This window comes from Schistocerca nitens, chromosome 2, assembly GCF_023898315.1.
Source record: "Schistocerca nitens isolate TAMUIC-IGC-003100 chromosome 2, iqSchNite1.1, whole genome shotgun sequence".
In the NCBI taxonomy this organism is placed as follows: domain Eukaryota; kingdom Metazoa; phylum Arthropoda; class Insecta; order Orthoptera; family Acrididae; genus Schistocerca; species Schistocerca nitens.
This window is the reverse complement of record NC_064615.1, coordinates 34914049-34933439: the sequence shown is the minus strand read 5'-3', so window position 1 is coordinate 34933439 and position 19391 is coordinate 34914049. Positions and strand designations below refer to the sequence as shown.

At 39.0% G+C, this 19391-nt stretch overlaps 1 protein-coding gene across 2 annotated transcripts in view; it reads left to right on the top strand.

Annotated features, from left to right (window-relative positions):
- The window catches only part of LOC126235700 (glutaminyl-peptide cyclotransferase-like), a 93849-nt gene that overhangs the window by 36878 nt on the left and 37580 nt on the right, over window positions 1–19391 (top strand). For both annotated transcript variants that reach the window (XM_049944455.1, XM_049944454.1), the window contains exon 3: window positions 2255–2527. In XM_049944455.1, coding sequence (XP_049800412.1) covers window positions 2255–2527 — 273 coding nt within the window. The remainder of the gene's footprint in view (window positions 1–2254; window positions 2528–19391) is intronic.

Sequence of the window (19391 nt, the reverse complement as noted above, 5' to 3'; positions counted from 1 at the left end):
TCCCTCTTTCCTGATGAGGCAACAGTTTGTTGCGAAAGCTTGAATTTTGTGTGTGTGTGTATATATATATATATATATATATATATATATATATATATATATATATATATATATATATATATTGTAATAAAATAATGATTGTATGCTTTTAAAATTAACTACTAGCAGCAATTTAACCTGTAACATATTTGTGTAAAATAGGGATCTTTTGCCCTTAATGTATCATTATTTGCAGTCTTGGTTCAAAATGGCTCTGAGCACTATGGGACTCAACTGCTGTGGTCATAAGTCCCCTAGAACTTAGAACTACTTAAACCTAACTAACCTAAGGACAGCACACAACACCCAGCCATCACGAGGCAGAGAAAATCCCTGACCCCGCCGGGAATCGAACCCGGGAACCCGAGCGTGGGATATTTGCAGTCTTATTGTGCTACTATATACCCTTGAAGAAAGTAAGCTCAGCATATGGGCTGAATTATGTAGTGGCTCTTTTAAACTTGAACATATAACACTACCTGCAGAGACGTGTCATCAGTACAGAATTTCATATATTCATCCTACATACAGATCTGCCATCTTAACTAGCTTGGGCGTACTCATGTGAATTACTTAGACTCTGTTGTGGAATTTAATACTGCAATGGTTTTGAAGTATCTGGATTTGTTGCCCTTCTATTGGAACTTAACAGTTTCTTAAATCATGTTAATTGGAGCAACTTGGTTTGAGCCGATCTTCTTTGGTCTTGCAGGAGTTGTATTTGAACCTCGTGGAGGATCTGGGATAGTTCTTCACTCATTTTAAAATAAGAAAAGAAAACAACACATAGCATTTAACGCAAAGCAAAACAGAGTACATAAAACATTTGGTAATGGCTGCTGCAAATGCTTGCTGAGATTCACAATGCCATAAATGAGGTAGTGCAGGACATGCATATTCTGGTATCTAAGAGAACCACAATTCAGAAACCCCCATAAAACTGCCATGTTATGGCTGCATCATACCAAAGATTTGATGTTTGGAGCTGTCGTGGCTTATGGGTCAAGGAATTTTAATGTTGTAGGAAGATGACGCATTAGAATCCTACGTAGTATGTCTGATGCACTTCTCTTTTGCTCAGCTCTTTCCATTTTTATGCAATATGCTTTCTTCAAAATTGTATTGTGTGATTTAATTGAAGTCCTGATATGTCATAAAAAGCAGTGGAAGAGAGCAAAAGAACTCTTTGTTCAGATGAGTGAAAGTACATAGAAGCGAATATATCAATGGTTATTCCAGGGGAGTCAGGTTTTTTGTAGATAGGTTGAAGATAATGTGTGAAACGTAGAGTGTTCACATATAGTTTGTTATGTTGGGACTGAAGATGGGTTCTTGAGGTTGTTGGAGACAGAGTAAGTCAATGATGGTGGAACTGGAAGAAACTGGTTAGAAGTTGTGGGAGACGAAAGACAATAATGGGTTCTTGGGCTCTCAGAGTTGGGACTAATATCTGGGTAGCATCCTCAGATGATGTTGCAGCTGCTATTCAAACTGTAGAAGAGCAAGGGCCTCATTCTCAGACATGGGATGCAGGAAGTTATTTTCAGAGTTATTGGATTTTGCAAAAGGAGCCGAGGCAATTAAATAAGGTCTAGGTTAATCAGTACCCTGGAAAAAATTTTAAATGTCACAAATACTGTGTGGGCTTTGATAGTGTAATTATGCATGACTAAAAAGTTGAGGCAGGGAATGGAAAAAGGTATAGATATTTGTGGAAAGATCACTGGCATCAGAAGTAGAGATTATTATGGTTGGGAGTAGTTATTACACTGCCAGGAGGGAATACTGCCAAAGATTGTCCATCTCAATCCAGCAGGCAGCAGCACCATCTTTGTTAAATTTAAATTCAGCATTTATTAATAATCTAGCAATAGTGCTCTAAAGTGCTGGCCATTTAACTGTTCTTGTATCAAAACTGATTCATAAAAAAGAAGTAAACAAAAAATACTTAATTTAGCGATGATAATGGTGACTGAACTCCATGGCTGTGGATTAAATTAATTGATGAAATACTGAAAGCAGCCAGAGGCTGGTTGCCTATGTTTCAAGTAATGACTGTCAGTGTTTCACTGTTAAAAATGCTTTGGTTGTGCTCATCCACATTTGCAGGTACCTAATAGTCTTTAAGTGCTTGCTGTAATTTGTAGATTCAATCTATGTAATCTGTAATATGGTCCTATTCACAGATTTGATGAGTAATGAGTGTCTTTTTCAGTTTTTAGTGCAGACTATGACAAAACTAGGCTGGGATGTAGAAACTGATAAGTTCAAAGCAAATACACCTGTATTTGGCTCTCTTACATTTGAAAATGTAATCGCAAGATTGAATCCGAGTGCTCACAGTTTCTTGACTTTAGCATGCCATTATGATTCAAAATATTTTCGTGAAGGAGAATTTTTGGGAGCCACAGATTCAGCAGTACCATGTGCGATGATGATAAATTTGGCATATACCATGCAGAAACAATTATCAAAACTAAAAGATAAGGTAAGTTTGATGTTGAAGTGCAAAGCACTATGTAAATGCTGTTGATGTCAATATCTTTATTCTCCAATTTTTCCAGGTTCTATAAAAATATTTAAATAAAAAAGCTTTGTTTATCTAAGTCATGTTACAGGGTTTTAGTTTTCATCTTCATTTCTGTGTGATAATACCATAAAAAATAAATTTTATATGAAACTTGCTGCAATAAGCTAGGCTAGATTTGATTATTGTTATTTGCATTTAATATTGTCATTGCCTCTTCAGTGTGGGTTATATTGATATTGGAAATCTTTCATTGTCACAGTGCTGCCATTTTTATAGTTTTGATATAAAAATGACAGCACAACTCTCTTTCTCTCCATTTTAGCATAACTTAAATAATTGTGATTACCAGAGCTCTTACACGTAAGATGACCAAATGAGTTTTAGTGCATGTCCTTTGTCCCTCTATGTCCTCCACCCTAGTGCTTTTAGGGTGGAGGTTTTATTGTGTTGCAGAGTGGCTGGCTTTTCCTTTTCATTTCTGTGGTCAATGAGCCACTATAATCTGCTTCCTTGTTTAACTCTCTTCTAACTGTTTCTTGCATCTCTCTGTTGTTTTCTTCTCCTCTTTTGTTCCTTTTAGGGTTCATTGCCTTTCCTTCATTCTTGTGGTCTTCTTTTTTTGTGTTATATGTCTTGTCTGTTTTATTCTCACACTTGAGGCATTGTTTTATTAGGAACAAGGGACCGATGACCTCGTAGTTCGGTCCCTTTCCCCCTCTTTTAAACCAACGAACCAACCATAAGGTGACCAAAATTTGTTATTTTGCATCGAATAAACAAACAGATAGGTCCTACTCGGTTATTGTGGTAGCTTTGTATTATGATGGTAACTTTAGATAGCTGCGGAATGTGCAATGAATGTTGAAGTGATTTAATGAAAGTATTATGGTTATGAGATAGTAAAATTTCTCAGAAAATGGGATGTTTAAATGACTTATGGATGCTGGTGAGCAGGTACTCAGTGATTGCACAATTTTTGGTAAGGTACTTTTCATCACTATTGTTCAAGCATTGTGGATGAGAAGTTTGCTGTTTGAGAGTACATACTCCCTCAAGGATTTGTTGGTAACAACAGGGCACATTCAAAAGTAGGTGGAGCATTCACACGTTTCATTATGCTCTCCCTCTTCTGGCTAGTATTTCCCATATGTTCCTTTATTTGCCACTCTGTGGAGAACCACCTCATTCCATATCTTATCCTCTGCCTAATTTTCAACATCCTTCTAAGGCACCACATCTTACATGTTTCGATTTTCTTCTTTCCTGATTTTCTCACTGTCCATGATTCACTACCAAGCAGTGCTGTACTTCAAACACACCTTCTCAGAAATTTCTTCCTCAAATTATGGCAGGTGTTTGATACTAGCAGACTTCTTTTGATCAGGAATGCCCTTTTGCCTGTGCTTATCTGCTTTTTAGGTTCGCATTGCTTTGTCTGCCGTGTATTGTTATGCTTCCATGATTTCAGAATTCCTTGACATTTTATGTTAAGTTTACCACTAATCTCATTTCTGATACTCCTCAGTACTCTCGTCTTTCTACAGTTTATTCTCAGTTCATGTTCTGTACTCATTAGGTTGTTCACTCCATTGAACAGGTCCTGTAATTCCTATCCACTTTTACTAAGGACGGCAGTGTCATCAGGGAATCTTATCATTGATATCCTTTTACCATGTATTTTAAATCCCACTTTCATTTTGAACAATGGAAACTCCAGGATGGAATAATGACAGTATTATGGAAAGGATAGTGGAGACGTTGAATCGTAGATCGGCACAACAAAATGACTGTCAAACAAGTAACACACACACACACACACACACACACACACACACACACACACAAAGAAACCACAACCACTGTCTCTGGGTGTCGATGCCAGACTGCAGAGAGTTGCGCATGATTGGAGAAGCAATCTGGGTGGTGGGGATAAGGGTGAGTCTATGGTGGGCAGAGGGTGTAGGATAGCTGGGTAGGATGGGGGACACTAAAATGCTGCTTGTGGGAGCATACAGGGGCAAGGTGGAGGGGGATAGGTCAGCTAGGTGCAGTTGGGTGGTTAGACAGTGGGCAGGGCCATGGGGTGCGGGGTAAGGGAGGGGGAGGTGGGGGGGGGCAGCGGAAAAGGAGAGAAGTAAAAATACTTTGGGTTCGTTGATGGGTTAGAGGATTGCATAGTGGTGGAGTGGGATCAGGGAAGGGGATAGGTGGGTGATGGACAATGAATAACAAAGTCTGAGGCCAAGAGGTTTACGGGAACATAGGATATATATTGCAGGGAGAGTTCCCACTTAATGCAATTCAGAAAAGCTGGTGTTGGTAGGAAGGGTCCAAATGGCACACAGTGAAGAACACTGTGCTGGTAGCTGTGCTTAGCAACTGGGCGGTCCAGCTGTCTCTCGGACACAGTTTGTTGGTGGCTATCTGTGCTGATAGACAGCTTGTTTGTAGTCATGCCCACATAGATCGCATCACAGTGGTTGCAGCTTAGCTTTTAGTTCACATGACTGGTTTCACGGGCAGTCGTGCCTTTGGTAGGATCGCTGACGCCTGTGACTGGACGGTAGTAAGTGGTGGTGGGAGGTTATATGGGACAGGTCTTGCATCTAAGTCTATTACAGGATATGAGCCATGAGGCAAGAGGTTGGGAGCAGGGCTTATGTAGGAATGGTGGAGGATATTGTGTAGTTTTGGTGGGTGGCCAGTTACCACTGTGGGAGAGGTGGGAAGGATAGTGGGTAGGACATTCCTCATTTCCTCATTTCATGACACAAAGAGAGGTAGTCAAAACCCTGGCAGAGAATGTGAATTGCTCCAGTCCTGGGTGGTACTGAGACACAAGGGGGATGCTTTGCAGCCAAACTTTGGGTCTTGGGGAGGTGGGGGGGGGGGGGGGGGGTGACTGGAGAGATAAGGTGTGGGAGATCTGTTTATGTACAAGGTTGGGAGGGTAATTACCATTTGTGAAGGCCTCAGTGAGACCCTTGGTATATTTAGAGGGGGCTGCTCATCACTGCAGATGTGATGGCCATGGGTGGTTAGGCTTCTTGGTGTGGAATGGGTGGAAGCTGTCAAAGTGGAGGTGTTGCTGGTGGTTGGTGGGTTTGATATGGGAAGGTACTAATGTAGCCGTCTTTGAGGTGGAGTTCAACATTGAGGAAGGTGGCTTCTGGGTTGAGAAGGACCAGGTGAAGCGAATGGGGAGATGATGTTCTGAAGGAATGTGAATAGGGTAGTGTGTCCTCACCCTCAATCCATTTCATGAAGATATCATCAGTGAATCTCAACCATGTGAATGGTTTGGGATTCTGGGTGGTTAGAAAGGTTTCCTGTAGATGGCCCCATGAATAGTTTGGCATAGGATGGTGCCATGTGGGTGACCATTGCTGTATCTCAGATTTGTTTAAGGGTGGTGCCTTCAAAAGGGGAGTAATTGTGAGTGAGAATATAATCAGTCATGGTCACCAGGAAGGAGGTTGTAGTTTTGGAAATGGTCAGTCATTGGGAAAGATTGTGTTTGATTGTGGCTACGCTATGGGCATTAGGTATGTTAGTGTAAAGGAAGGTGGCACCCTGTGGTAAAGGAAAAGGAACTGTGGAGAGTTAGTTGAGAAAATGGTTTGTATCCTTTGTGTGGGAATGTAGGTTACGGGTAATAGGCTGAAGATGTTGGTACAAGAGAGCAGAGGTTCTCTCAGTGGGGGCACAGTAACCGGCAACAATGGGTCACCCTGGGTGATTGGGTTTATGGACTTTAGGAAGCATGTAGAAGGTAGAAGTGCGGGGATTGGTAGAGGTGAGGGATAGAGGGGGGGGGAGGGGGGGGGGGAAGAGAGAGAGAGAGAGAGAGAGAGAGAGAGAGAGAGAGAGAATCTGGGGAGAGGTTGTAGGATGGGCCTAAGAATCTGTGGAGAGACTAATGATCCTGGCGGATTTCTGGAATGGGGTCACTATGGCAGGGTTTTGTGGGTGGATGAATCTGACACTGGGCAGAGTCCTTGTCCCAGGTAATTCTCGTGGTTCAAAAAAGTGGTCGAGCCTTTGTCAGTAGGTAGGATTATAAAATCGGGATCAGTTTTTAGGTAGTGGATTGTGGTTCTTTCTGTGGTTGTAAGGTTAGTTTGCATGTGGAGGGATTTGGGGGATGATGGTGAGACAAGGTCCAAAGTTATGAAATTCCAGAAAGTTAACAGGGAGTGATTTGGGTGCGTTGAGAATGGGTCAGGGTTAGATGGAGGAGTGAACCAAGTCAGGCAGGGTTCAGCATTGGTGTTTAGTTGAATCTGATTGCCAGGGTGTAGGAACAGGGAGAAGGAGAGAGTCTTCAACAAGACCTGCATGATTGAATTTGGGGGTGGGGCAGAAGTTGAGGCCTTTGTAAAGGACCGATACTTGGGAGGGGTTAAGGCTTTTGAAGGAAAGGTTTTGGATTCTGTATGGTAGTGAGAGGGAGCTTTTGAGTGTGGGGTAAATGTAGTAGTTCTGTGGGGCAGGGTTTATCAAGTATGAGAGGGGTGGGAGAGATTTGGAGGTTGTTGTAGAGGTGGTGGGTAGTGGTAGACCAAGGTGGGACAGGAGGTGAACAGGTGAGAGAGGTTTTTCCCCCTTTATTGCTATGTCGATGTATATGTAGGGGCAAAAGACTACATCCTTGTTGTACACTCTTTTTAATCTGAATACTTCATCATTGTTAATCCATTCTTATTGTTCCCTCTTGGTTCTTATGCGTTGTACAGTATCTGCCTTTCCCTGTAGCTTACTTCTATTTTTCTCAGAATTTTGACATCTTGCACCATTTCACATTGTCGAATGTCATTTCTAACTTGAACAATGTGTCTTGATTTTCCTGCGAATCCTACGAATGTGTCTTGATTTTTATAAAATCTTTCTTCCATTATCAGTCCCATTGTCAGAACTGTTTTCTTATGGCTTACCTTCACAAAATCCAAGTTGATAGTCATCTAACAGAGCTCAATCAAGCTGATTATGCAAGAGCTCTCACTTTACCAGCTCTTGCTACTTTTGGGATTATGTGGACGATGTTTATTCCAGGTTTGTTATTGACTCATTTCCATTTAAGAATTCCTCTATGCCACAGAAGGAGTTTTAAGAAAAAACAACTTTAGCCTGCACTTGAAAACACTGTTGCTATCTGGCAGTTATTTTGCTTTCATGCGTAGATTGTCAGACTTTGTAGTTACGTATTTCATCTTTTTCTGTGCATAAATTAATTTCAGTAGTGGGTAGAGCAGTTCATTTTTCATCCTATTTTTGTTTCGTGAATGTATCTGTTACTCTCAAGTTTGTGTCGATTGCTAACAATATTATCTTTATCATTCTGTAGATGTGCTGTGAGGCTCTGCTTGATATTCTCAATTTAATAAAATAATTTGTGGATAGATAAACAGTTAATTACCTAAATAAACACACCATGACTGCAACCAGAGTGAGCTCACTGGTACCATAGTCAAGTATTCAATGATTTGTTATCTGTACTCCTTAAATATTTATATTTTATCAAGAACTTCCTGTTTTGCTGTGTTAATAAAATTTGGAGTAATTTTGACATGAGAAAATCTATAAAGGTTATTGTGAACAACATGGCATGGAGTAGAAAAATAGAAGAGTGGTGTGAGTGCAACAGAGGGCGTTGGAAAACATCTCCTCAACACTTGTTCCTCTTCCTTCCCATCTTGAGATGCACCGCACTGCCCCCTCCCCCCAGGGGCCTGTAATCTATGCCCTACTCCCTACTTCCATCTATAGTCCACATTACACAATGTCTTTTATGAAGACTGAAGACTTGAGAGGAGCAAAGATTCCAATAATCATTCTAGTTTACTTAGCTTGTCATGTTGAGATGGCTCCAGTTCTTCTTGTCTAGGGGTCTGAATCTTGAGGCTGAAAATGTCACATCTGGTCCTCATGTTTGGATTGAACTAAATAAATTTTAACATTATTGTTGCAGCATTTTTTTACGTAGATATATTTTCTCACATATTAGTATATCATACAGTATTTTGATTTTTCACGTTAATGAAGCCGAAATTACAGTGTTCACACAAAAATGCAAAAATAAATCTGATCACGTCAGACACATGGTTACCACTCTCCCACTCTGCAGAAATAACAATATTCCAAAGGATTTACAGTTTTTCTTAACAAATGAATTCCTAATAATTTTGATTATTATTTCATAAATGAATCCAGAAATAAACATAGTAAACACTACATTGTTGCACAATTAATAATAAAATTTTAAGTGTGTCAATAATTTGTAATTTCAAATGTTTCTAAAAAAATAAGTTTAACTATACATCAGAACTAGTACTTATTGATTATAACATCGAAACTAAAACATTCCACAAAGCAACACTTTCTCTAAAAAAAAATTAGCTTGAAATATAACATACTACGTATAAATTTATACGAAAGTTTTCAGAAAAGCAAGTGAGATAATATTGATCTGCCCAGAATATGAAAAATAATATTGGTATTGGTAACTGCTGTTGAGGAAAAGTAATGCTAGAGGAGGATGTCCCCTTACAACATCCCCTTCACATAATATGGAAACAGTGTGTTCACAGTATTTTGTGACCTACTATAAGGTTTGCCAAATGGTGTACGAAATTATGCCAAAATATAGAATACAGATTGTCAAAGTTAAATTCTGAAATTACAAGAAAATTTTAGGTTGTATGATCATCATTTCCCTATGAACATAAGTATAGGTTGGTTTATGAAGTACTGCAAAAGGTATACACGGAAATATATAGCATATGATAAATTTCTGATTACAACAGACAGAGCTCTTCTTTACAATTTGTCTATAGTCCAAATAAGTGTGAAACCTGAAATGGAAAAATTAACATATGGTAACAATTTCCAAAATTACAGACAAAACTGACATTAAGTTGCTCTAACATAGCTTCATACAGAATGGTCTAATCTAGTGTAATCTTTAAGTCTCTTTCAGTATTGCAATGAATAAGGTTTAAGTGTCTGTTAATGTCATGTAAAAATGAATAATAAAGTACTATAGAAAAATGTTACCATAACAACCTAATGTAAATGAACATACCACAAGTACCATCATAAAGTAGAATTCAGATGTATAGGAGTATCTGATACGTAAAATATTATAGAAAAAGTAAGAAAATATCTACTATACAAGTCATAATCTATACATATATGAGGACATGACATTCAAATTTTCATATCTGTGAAACATTCTGTCCAAAAACAAATGATACAAAGACAAAACTACAACATTACAGCACTAAACTATAGAAATAAGTGCAGAGACAATGTTAAGTACTAGAATTACAAATTGCAAGTTTACATATATAGTCACACCTTCAAAATCACCAATAGAGAAGAAAAAAATTCAGAGCCTAAGAGTACGATGAGTGAGCCGACTCGAAAAACTCAAATACGAGTACTGACCAGAAGAATACACTCAGTCACAAGTAGACGTATAGCACAAAATCAGTCAGCCACAAGAACGAGAGTATGTAAGGATATGTTGACTCATGAAAAGAGAAAATAATGAAAAAATATTAGGGCCTATGTTTACGATGTGGAGATCGACCCATGAATCTAAACCACATCGGGTACACGCCAGCAGAAATGTCTAAACACAGCAAAATGAATAATGTTCATAATCATGTATCAGTAAGTTCAATCATATGTAAAGAATAATAAGAGGAAGCATCTAGCCTCAATCAGTAGTTGCTCACTCTCCTTGAGTACACGCACACAGTCCCGATGACCAGGGGTACCCAAAACAGATTTAAGCATGGGTTTGAACACAATGAGATACAATAATGCAGTACATAGGATAAATACATGGAATGATGACATAATTGAGTAGCATGAGGACAAAAATCAGTGTATGGAGTCAGAAATGTATACATCTTGTTATACAGTCTATACACAATTCATGATCACAAACATAAATGTCTCCCACACTATTTGCTAATTGTTCATACAAACTAACCAGTGTACATAGAAACCTAGAAGATTCATTTACAATTGATTAAAAAACGTATTGAATGTTGAGACAAGAAAATTCATTGAAATGTATAACTAATAATCTAACAGCGCCTAATTTTATCAGATTTTGATAATTATTTAGAGCGTGGTTCATAGAATGTACTCCTGAACTTTTTAAGTTTTCACATTTCTGTGTTGAACATAACAAATCATCAGTCATATTACATCAACCTTTCACAGCATTATACTCAAGTCAAACAAGATTTAAAGTTAGGTACTGTATTCGGAAGTTAACCCCTACTTGAAATAATATACATGTATATGGAATAACACTGTCCATAGCAGTGACTTCTTTTCTAAACAAATAGTTCCTTGAAATTCATTAGATATAAGAATTTTGCATATAGAACAATTTCTTGGCTAACAATTTACAAATTTCAGTCACAAGACTGATGTAGTTGACAAATGCTTGTGTACATTGCCTAGCACCTATGACGTCTTGAAATTCAACGGGACCAATGAGGGTGCAGCCTTACAGGAGTGTGGGAATGGATCCACCCACATGTTTTAGATTTTTCCCTAGATTTCCCATCACACACTCCAGTGGATAGGTAACTTCCTGTCTAGCTTTCGTGTCGAATCCTGATACATTGTTTAATGTACTAAGTGTGCTATTCAATACCACCCTGTCATCACATGGCATATGTTTTGCATATCTTATATTGAAAAAATTAGTGTTCGGGGTTTATGTCAGAATGGATTACAAAAATGTTCACACACATGGTACATTAATAAACAGAGTTAAATGCAATAAAAAAAATCAGTAAGGTATTACACACATGTATACTAAAGATATCTCAAACTAACATTAACTTAGCAATTAGCAGATTAAAAGACATTATGTACACAAGCAAGACAAGTTGGACTGCACTGACACAGCATCCGACAAATACCTACAACATGAGGTATGGACCATAGTCCACAGTGTACTGACATAAGAATTCTGTGTTTAACATACACATGTGTTTGGTTTGCATGTGTGAAGTTGCAAGATACTATTCGTAATATTTACAGTACAAATGAATAAAACGAGTCTTCCCTCAATTTACCACAACACCCATGACTTCACGCAAAATTGTTCCTGACAATTAAATTAAATCATTTTCTGCAGAGTACACAAGAATAATAATAATAATATTTAACACTAATAGCATTTTAAAATTAGAAATCTATCACTATATATGTAATGACATTGTCACATTTCAAAATTGTAAAAGGATCTACCCAAAATAGTCATCATATGGCATATATGTATCAAAATCTAAAGCACAAATCTATTACATAACAGAATTACATGTTCTTTGAACCTGCAAATATAGTGTGGCATAGACTCAGTCAATAGATAAAACAGAACTTAAGAAATCGCATCATCTTGAATACTACATTCCTGACAATGGAGAAAGAAAAAAAAAGATACTTATGGATCATGTCTATAAGCTTCCAGTTCAGTGATATTGCATAATCCAAACAACATCTTAGATTTAGGATACACAAGTCTGTATGAATTAGGCTGCGGATTTTCAAGAATTTCGAATGATCGTATGTAAATAATTAAGAATTTCTTTATCTCAGATGTCAACAGTTTAGATTTCTCTCCTTGGCTTTCACCAAACACAAAATGATCTACCTCAAAATTACAAAATCTGCCTCTACCATCATGTGTCTGCTTTCTCCTATCGCCCTGCTTTTTCATCGTCTCCATGGCACACTCTTCTCTCTCTTGCAGTGATGGAATTTTACATAGTGGACAATATTCTTAGAAATAAAGTTAGTTGGTCTGTGATTGAACATGATTTCAAATGATGAAACACCCATTGAAAAATGTTGTAAGCTGTTATTATATCCTCAAAATCACTGACATAATCTATGCAACTGGTATGATTCTTACCAAAATATGTTCTAATCAGTCTTCCAATTTCTCTCAAATATCTTTCTGCAGGATTACTCGATGGATGGTACACAAGTTAGAATATGCCTTATTTTTGCATGATCAACAAAATCTTTCCAAGCTTGTGATGTGTACTGAAAGCCATTGTAAGATGTTTTAGGAATACCCACCTTTACAAAAATAAGTGTTTCCAAACGTAGTTTTCTTAAGAGGAAACAGCTTTATGAACTTCGGAGACACATCAGTCACCACAAAAACATAACAAAATCCATTCTTAGACTTAGACAAATGTCCATAGACATCCACAGACACGAGGCCTAGATTACTATTAGGCAGTGTGTTTTGTATTTGACCTCTACTTTGTTTGTTTACTTACCTTCACTCTTTGACATCTGTCACAGCTGACAATCTTCTTGACTCTCCTTCCTGTGTTATGGAAATAGATGTTTTCCTGAATCTTTTGTGATCATTTGGTTGATCCACAATGACCAAAACTCTCATGTGTATAAGTAATTAAAGTATCAATACATTGTTCCAACCATCACAGTTTCCAATCATCTGAGTCAGTCTTATGTCTCCTGAATAAAATACTCCTGTGTACCTTATAATATTGTTCAGACTTTTCTCCTTCTTTCTTACCCAACATGCTCTTAACCAGTTTCCAATTTTAATCATGATTTTGATACCTGTGGATGCCGTTACAAATTTTCAAGCTCTCTTTTTTTTCCTCTTTTACACTTCTCGAGTACATAATTTTAAACTCTTTCTCTCCTTCTCCAAAATTGTTAGATGATCCACTCCCAAAAGCATCAGCAACTACATTGTCTGTACCCATAATGTATCTGATTTCATAAATGAATTGCTGTAAAAACAAGACCCAACGAATAATTCTGTTATGATACAGCTTACATTCCTGGAAATAACATAATGCTTTCTGATCAGTATGGATGATGCCTTTGTAAGCTAGTAAATAATTCTTAAACTTGTTGAATGCCCAATGTATAGCCGAAAGTTCTTTCTCAGTGTATGTCTTTTCAATCTTCTGCAATACTCTACTAGCAAATGCACGTGATCTATGTTCAGTAACATCTTCAACTTCAACCTCCTGAAATAAATGAGCACCCAAACCAACATCACTACCGTATGTCATAATACAAAAAGGAAGAGACAAATCCAGTCTGAACAATATCTGGCGTTGATGCAACTGTCCTTTGATCTCATCAAAAGCATGCTGAGATTCCTGATTCCAATCCCGAACAGTATTCTTCTTCAAGAGTTCACACAGGCAAGAAGCATTCAAAGCTTGGCCGCATGTCCTAAAAATTTTACTACTTCCACACCAAATTTACACTTACCTATTTTCAAAGTCATACCTCCTTACCTCCTGATTTCACTTTTGGAAACACATCTCTTAACGGATCCAAATGTTGTTCTTATGTCCTTTCAGTGACCAGAATGTCATCAACATATATGATTAATTTTGGACTCGCTTCACTTCCCAAAACAGAATCCAGCTCTTATGAATTCAGCTACAGATACATTTAGCCCAAATGACATCATTTAGTATTGAAAACACTTAATTCCATACAAAAATGCAGTATACTTTCTACAATTAATTTCAAGTGGAATCTGGTGAAATCCAGAAGTCAAGTCGAAATTACACATGAATTTTACATAATCAAATTTGTGTAACAGCTCGTCCATGTTCTCAGGATGGTCATTCTCTCTGATAAGAAACTTATTAAGATGTCCAAAATAATTCTCACTCCACCATTTCTCTTACTTACCACAACCAATGGATTATTGTAAGCACTCCTACTTTTCTCACTTACTCCCCATGTTTCCATTTTCTGAATTTCTTTCTCAACACCTTTCCTTTTGAAAATGGTATACTATATGGCTTGAGAAAGAAAGTTGATGATCTCTAAGGGAAAGCATGATGCCCTGATAGCCTTTCACTTTCCCTGGTCTTTCACTGAAGACATTTCTAAACTCCTATAACAAATTTCTAAGTTGTTCCTTTTGTGGTAATTAAGAGATTTAGTTTCCCTCAATTTAGAATCTACTACACTTTCAAAATCCTGATCCTCAGTCTCATCAAAATTTATATTGTCACAAAACATTTTGTACTCACCTTGGTTCACAATGTTTTGCAAATAGTTACAATTTTTCCCACAGTTTAAAATAAAGAAGTTAGTTCTCACACAAGTATTACTTTTAGGTTTCAAAATAAGCAATTCTTTAGCACTCTGTGCAAAGCAAGCCTCGACTTTCACTATCCAATCCAAACCAAGAATTATATTTTCTTCCATACTAGGGATCGCTAGGCATCCATGTTTAAAGGTCTTGTCTTCTATACTAAAAGTACCTGAGATTTTACCAATTTGCTTTGCTTACCTGTAGCTCCTCTTATCTCTTTACACGTACAATGGGCATTTCCATTAAATTCTTACAACACCTGACCTTGTCACTAAGTTATTCAGATATACCACAAATCGGGCTACCTGTATCAATCAAAATGTTGCCATCCCACTGATAAATCTTAATTTTAATGTAAGGACACTCAAAATCCAAATCATCGTCTCTGTTGTCAGACACTTCATGCAAAAGATCACTTTCAATTTCATCAAATGCTCCATTCACAGTCTTCACAAAGTTTTATCAACTTTACAAGTATCATAATATTACTTTGATTACTCATGTTGTGAGGTAAAGATCGAACATAGCGGATAGATTCCATGCCGCAACTAACATCACTTGTTACAGAAGGAACACAAAACACATTGCCATCAAAATTACGCTTCCTGGTTAGATCCTCTTTCAACTTCATTCCACCAATTGGGATACAAATTCTGACTAACCACAGCTAATTTATTTCAGAATGCACCTTTATCTAAGTTAGCATCAATCTGGTCCCATACAAACTTCAAAAAGTTTCCACCCTTATTCTCCAGGCTCACAGATATCTCACCTTCACGGTTTGGATCATTACTCTGCATGACATTAATGAAAAACTGTTTACACTCAGATGGGCATTCAACAACGCTGACTGGGATACATTTGGCTCTTACGTTGCTCTTTATATCCTGCCATGTGGAAGTATTGATGCATCTGTCTGTCCAGTGCACAACAGCAGCCACTCTGTCAGCATCAGATTTAGTGATTCCCTATTCCTTGGGATCCTCCTGATCGAAGTCAGTATCTTGGGTATCTTGGTAGACTTCAGAAATCACTGTGGCCATTAGAGCAAATAGCTCTCCAATGCCATAAGCAACATCCATTGATGGAGCCCTCACTGCCTTTAAATGGCTCCTTGCCAAGCTCTGCCACCTAATAAAATGACTATTGGACCACTTACCCCTCCTCAAATGTTTGGGTAAAGGTTTGATGCCTCTATGGACATCAACCCATCACATGTGTACCTGATGTCTCCCTAAATGGTGGTGTCTGTATAGACCCAGAAGCTGTCTATTATTCTCGAGCCTCTGTGTCTGAGAAACTTCAGCCTGCATTTCATGTCCTCAAACAGTAGGTGGAGCGAATTTACTTACCTTTGACTACACATCACGTGGAGCCGTACAATGCCCTGTTCAGTGAGAGGGAATTCAGTTCGTCAGTGTCTTAGCCCTTTGCCCGGACGTGACTCCGTGTCAAATGCTCAATTACCTACCTGTGGATTACCAACTCATGTCCTTATTATTTTCAACCAAATATGGTGTGAGGATAAGTTCCCATCCCAGTGGTGAAAAAGTGTGGTCATTCTCATTACTGAAACTGGGTAAACACACCCATGAGATGGACAGCTGTCCCTGATTAGTCTCAGTAATGTTCTTTGCAAGTCGCTCAGTTGTATGGTGGGCCAGTAGCTGTATTGATACCGATTCTCGGAGTCTTTTAGCTCCATCCGAGGGTGGTTGTTGCCAAGGCCATTCTACTGCTGACAACTTGGTCTGCCTGGAGTGTGTTACTGTGTCAACTTTTTCCGGATTCCACACCCTTACCACTGTTGCCTTTGATTTTCAAATGGCTTATGACACCACATAGGTTCATCATATCCTCCTTGCCATACTTGAGTGGGGTCCCAGGAGCCCACTCCCAATTTTTGTCCAGCACTTCTTGTCATACCGCACTTTCCAGGTTTGAGTCAGTGCTTCCCACAGTACCCCCATATACAACAGAATGAGATTCTGCAGGGCTGTTTATTTTGTGTGTCTTTTCTCTAGTGATGGTAAATCGTCTAGTGGCAGCTGTGGGGTCTACAGTGTCACCCTCCCTGATTGCTGACAATTTTTGTTTTTACTATTGCTCCTCCACTGTGGTTATTGTTGAACGCAGACTGCAGGAAGCCTTGCGAAAGGCACAGTCCTAATCTCGCCCTTGGCTTCTGGTTTTCAGTGACCAAGATGTGTTATGCACTTCTCTTGCCATTGTATTGCCCATCCATAACCAGAACTCTTTGTCAGTGACCAGTTGCTCAATGTGGTAGAGCCTTACCGTTTTTCGGAACCGGTCTTCAATGGCCGGTTGATGTGTCTTCCCCATATTTTCCAACTTAAGGGAATGTGCTGGCCACGTCTTAACACTCTTCACTGTCTCAGTAACACCAGCTGGGATGCAGACCACCCTACAATTTCACGGCTTAACGCAGTCTTTCGGACCGGTCTGGTATACATCCCACTCACGAAGGCTGGATCCCTCCACTGCAGGTCAGGCACGACTGTTCCTCAACTATTTGACACACATTAGCTCCTCCCGTGAACATCCGAACTACTTTGTCCATTTTCCTGGTAGGGACATTCATCTCCCTGGACAGAGACCCAGGACTTCAGTCACAGAAGCAGTTCACGCACAGTGTCTCTGTTCTGAACCCCAACTTCCCACACTGTCACCTCTTGTCAGGCAGTGGTTGCATATGTCCCCAAGACGTGTATCCTTGCAGTGCGGAGAGCAGTCGGGTTGCTCCTGACGTCATTGCAAGTAGCAGCAAAGGGACCCCAGGCCATGTGCAGCTCCCAAGGAACACCGAAGACTGGAACGTAGAGCTGACAAGAATGTCAACAGAAAATCCAATTGTTTCTGGTGTGAGAACGAGGTTGGTCAGTCCTACTTGTCTGTATTTGTCTATGTTTATGAAGAAATAATAAATTGTTATTCCGTTTTTGAGGAATGTTGATACTTCTTTAGTAGAGCAGTGCGATACGAAGCAAAAAAGTATTGTGCCTAGAATCAGTCGACATCTGGTACACTGAAGATGTAAGATAGTCGAAGATCCTCACACAGGTTGCCATTGATAAATATCTGGGTTCAAGAGTTGTATACACTGACGACTCTACAGTCGACAAACAAATCAGTTTTGACTACATACATGCAAAGAACCCCCCCCCCCCCCCCCCCCCCCCCCATGAACCATGGACCTTGCCGTTGGTGGGGAGGCTTGCGTGCCTCAGCGATACAGATAGCCGTACCGTAGGTGCAACCACAACGGAGGGGTATCTGTTGAGAGGCCAGACAAACGTGTGGTTCCTGAAGAGGGGCAACAGCCTTTTCAGTAGTTGCAAGGGCAACAGTCTGGATGATTGACTGATCTGGCCTTGTAACAATAACCAAAACGGCCTTGCTGTGCTGGTACTGCGAACGGCTGAAAGCAAGGGGAAACTACGGCCATAATTTTTCCCGAGGGCATGCAGCTTTACTGTATGATTAAATGATGATGGCGTCCTCTTGGGTAAAATATTCCGGAGGTAAAATAGTCCCCCATTCGGATCTCTGGGCGGGGACTACTCAAGAGGATGTCGTTATCAGGAGTAAGAAAACTGCCGTTCTACGGATTGGAGCGTGGAATGTCAGATCCCTTAATCGGGCAGGTAGGTTAGAAAATTTAAAAAGGGAAATGGATAGGTTAAAGTTAGATATAGTGGGAATCAGTAAAGTTCGGTGGCAGGAGGAACAAGACTTCTGGTCAGGTGACTACAGGGTTATAAACACAAAATCAAATAGGGGTAATGCAGGAGTAGGTTTAATAATGAACAGGAAAATAGGAATACGGGTAAGCTACTACAAACAGCATAGTGAACACATTATTGTGGCCAAGATAGATACGAAGCCCACACCTACTACAGTAGTACAAGTTTATATGCCAACTAGCTCTGCAGATGACGAAGAAATTGAAGAAATGTATGATGAAATAAAAGAAATTATTCAGTTAGTGAAGGGAGACAAAAATTTAATAGTCATGGGTGACTGGAATTCGAGAGTAGGAAAAGGGAGAGAAGGAAACATAGTAGGTGAATATGGACTGGGGCTAAGAAATTAAAGAGGAAGCCGCCTGGTAGAATTTTGCACAGAGCACAGCTTAATCATAGCTAACACTTGGTTCAAGAATCATAAAAGAAGGCTGTATACATGGAAGAAGCCTGGAGATACTGACAGGTTTCAGATAGATTATATAATGGTAAGACAGAGATTTAGGAACCAGGTTTTAAATTGTAAGACATTTCCAGGAGCAGATGTGGACTCTGACCACAATCTGTTGGTTATGACCTGTAGATTAAAACTGAAGAAACTGCAAAAAGGTGGGAATTTAAGGAGATGGGACCTGGATAAACTGAAAGAACCAGAGGTTGTAGAGAGTTTCTGGGAGAGCATAAGGGAACAATTAACAGGAATGGGGGAAAGAAATACAGTAGAAGAAGAATGGGTAGCTTTGAGGGATGAAGTAGAGAAGGCAGCAGAGGATCAAGTAGGTAAAAAGACGAGGGCTAGTAGAAATCCTTGGGTAACAGAAGAAATATTGAATTTAATTGATGAAAGGAGAAAATATAGAAATGTAGTAAATGAAGCAGGCAAAAAGGAATACAAATGTCTCAAAAATGAAATCGA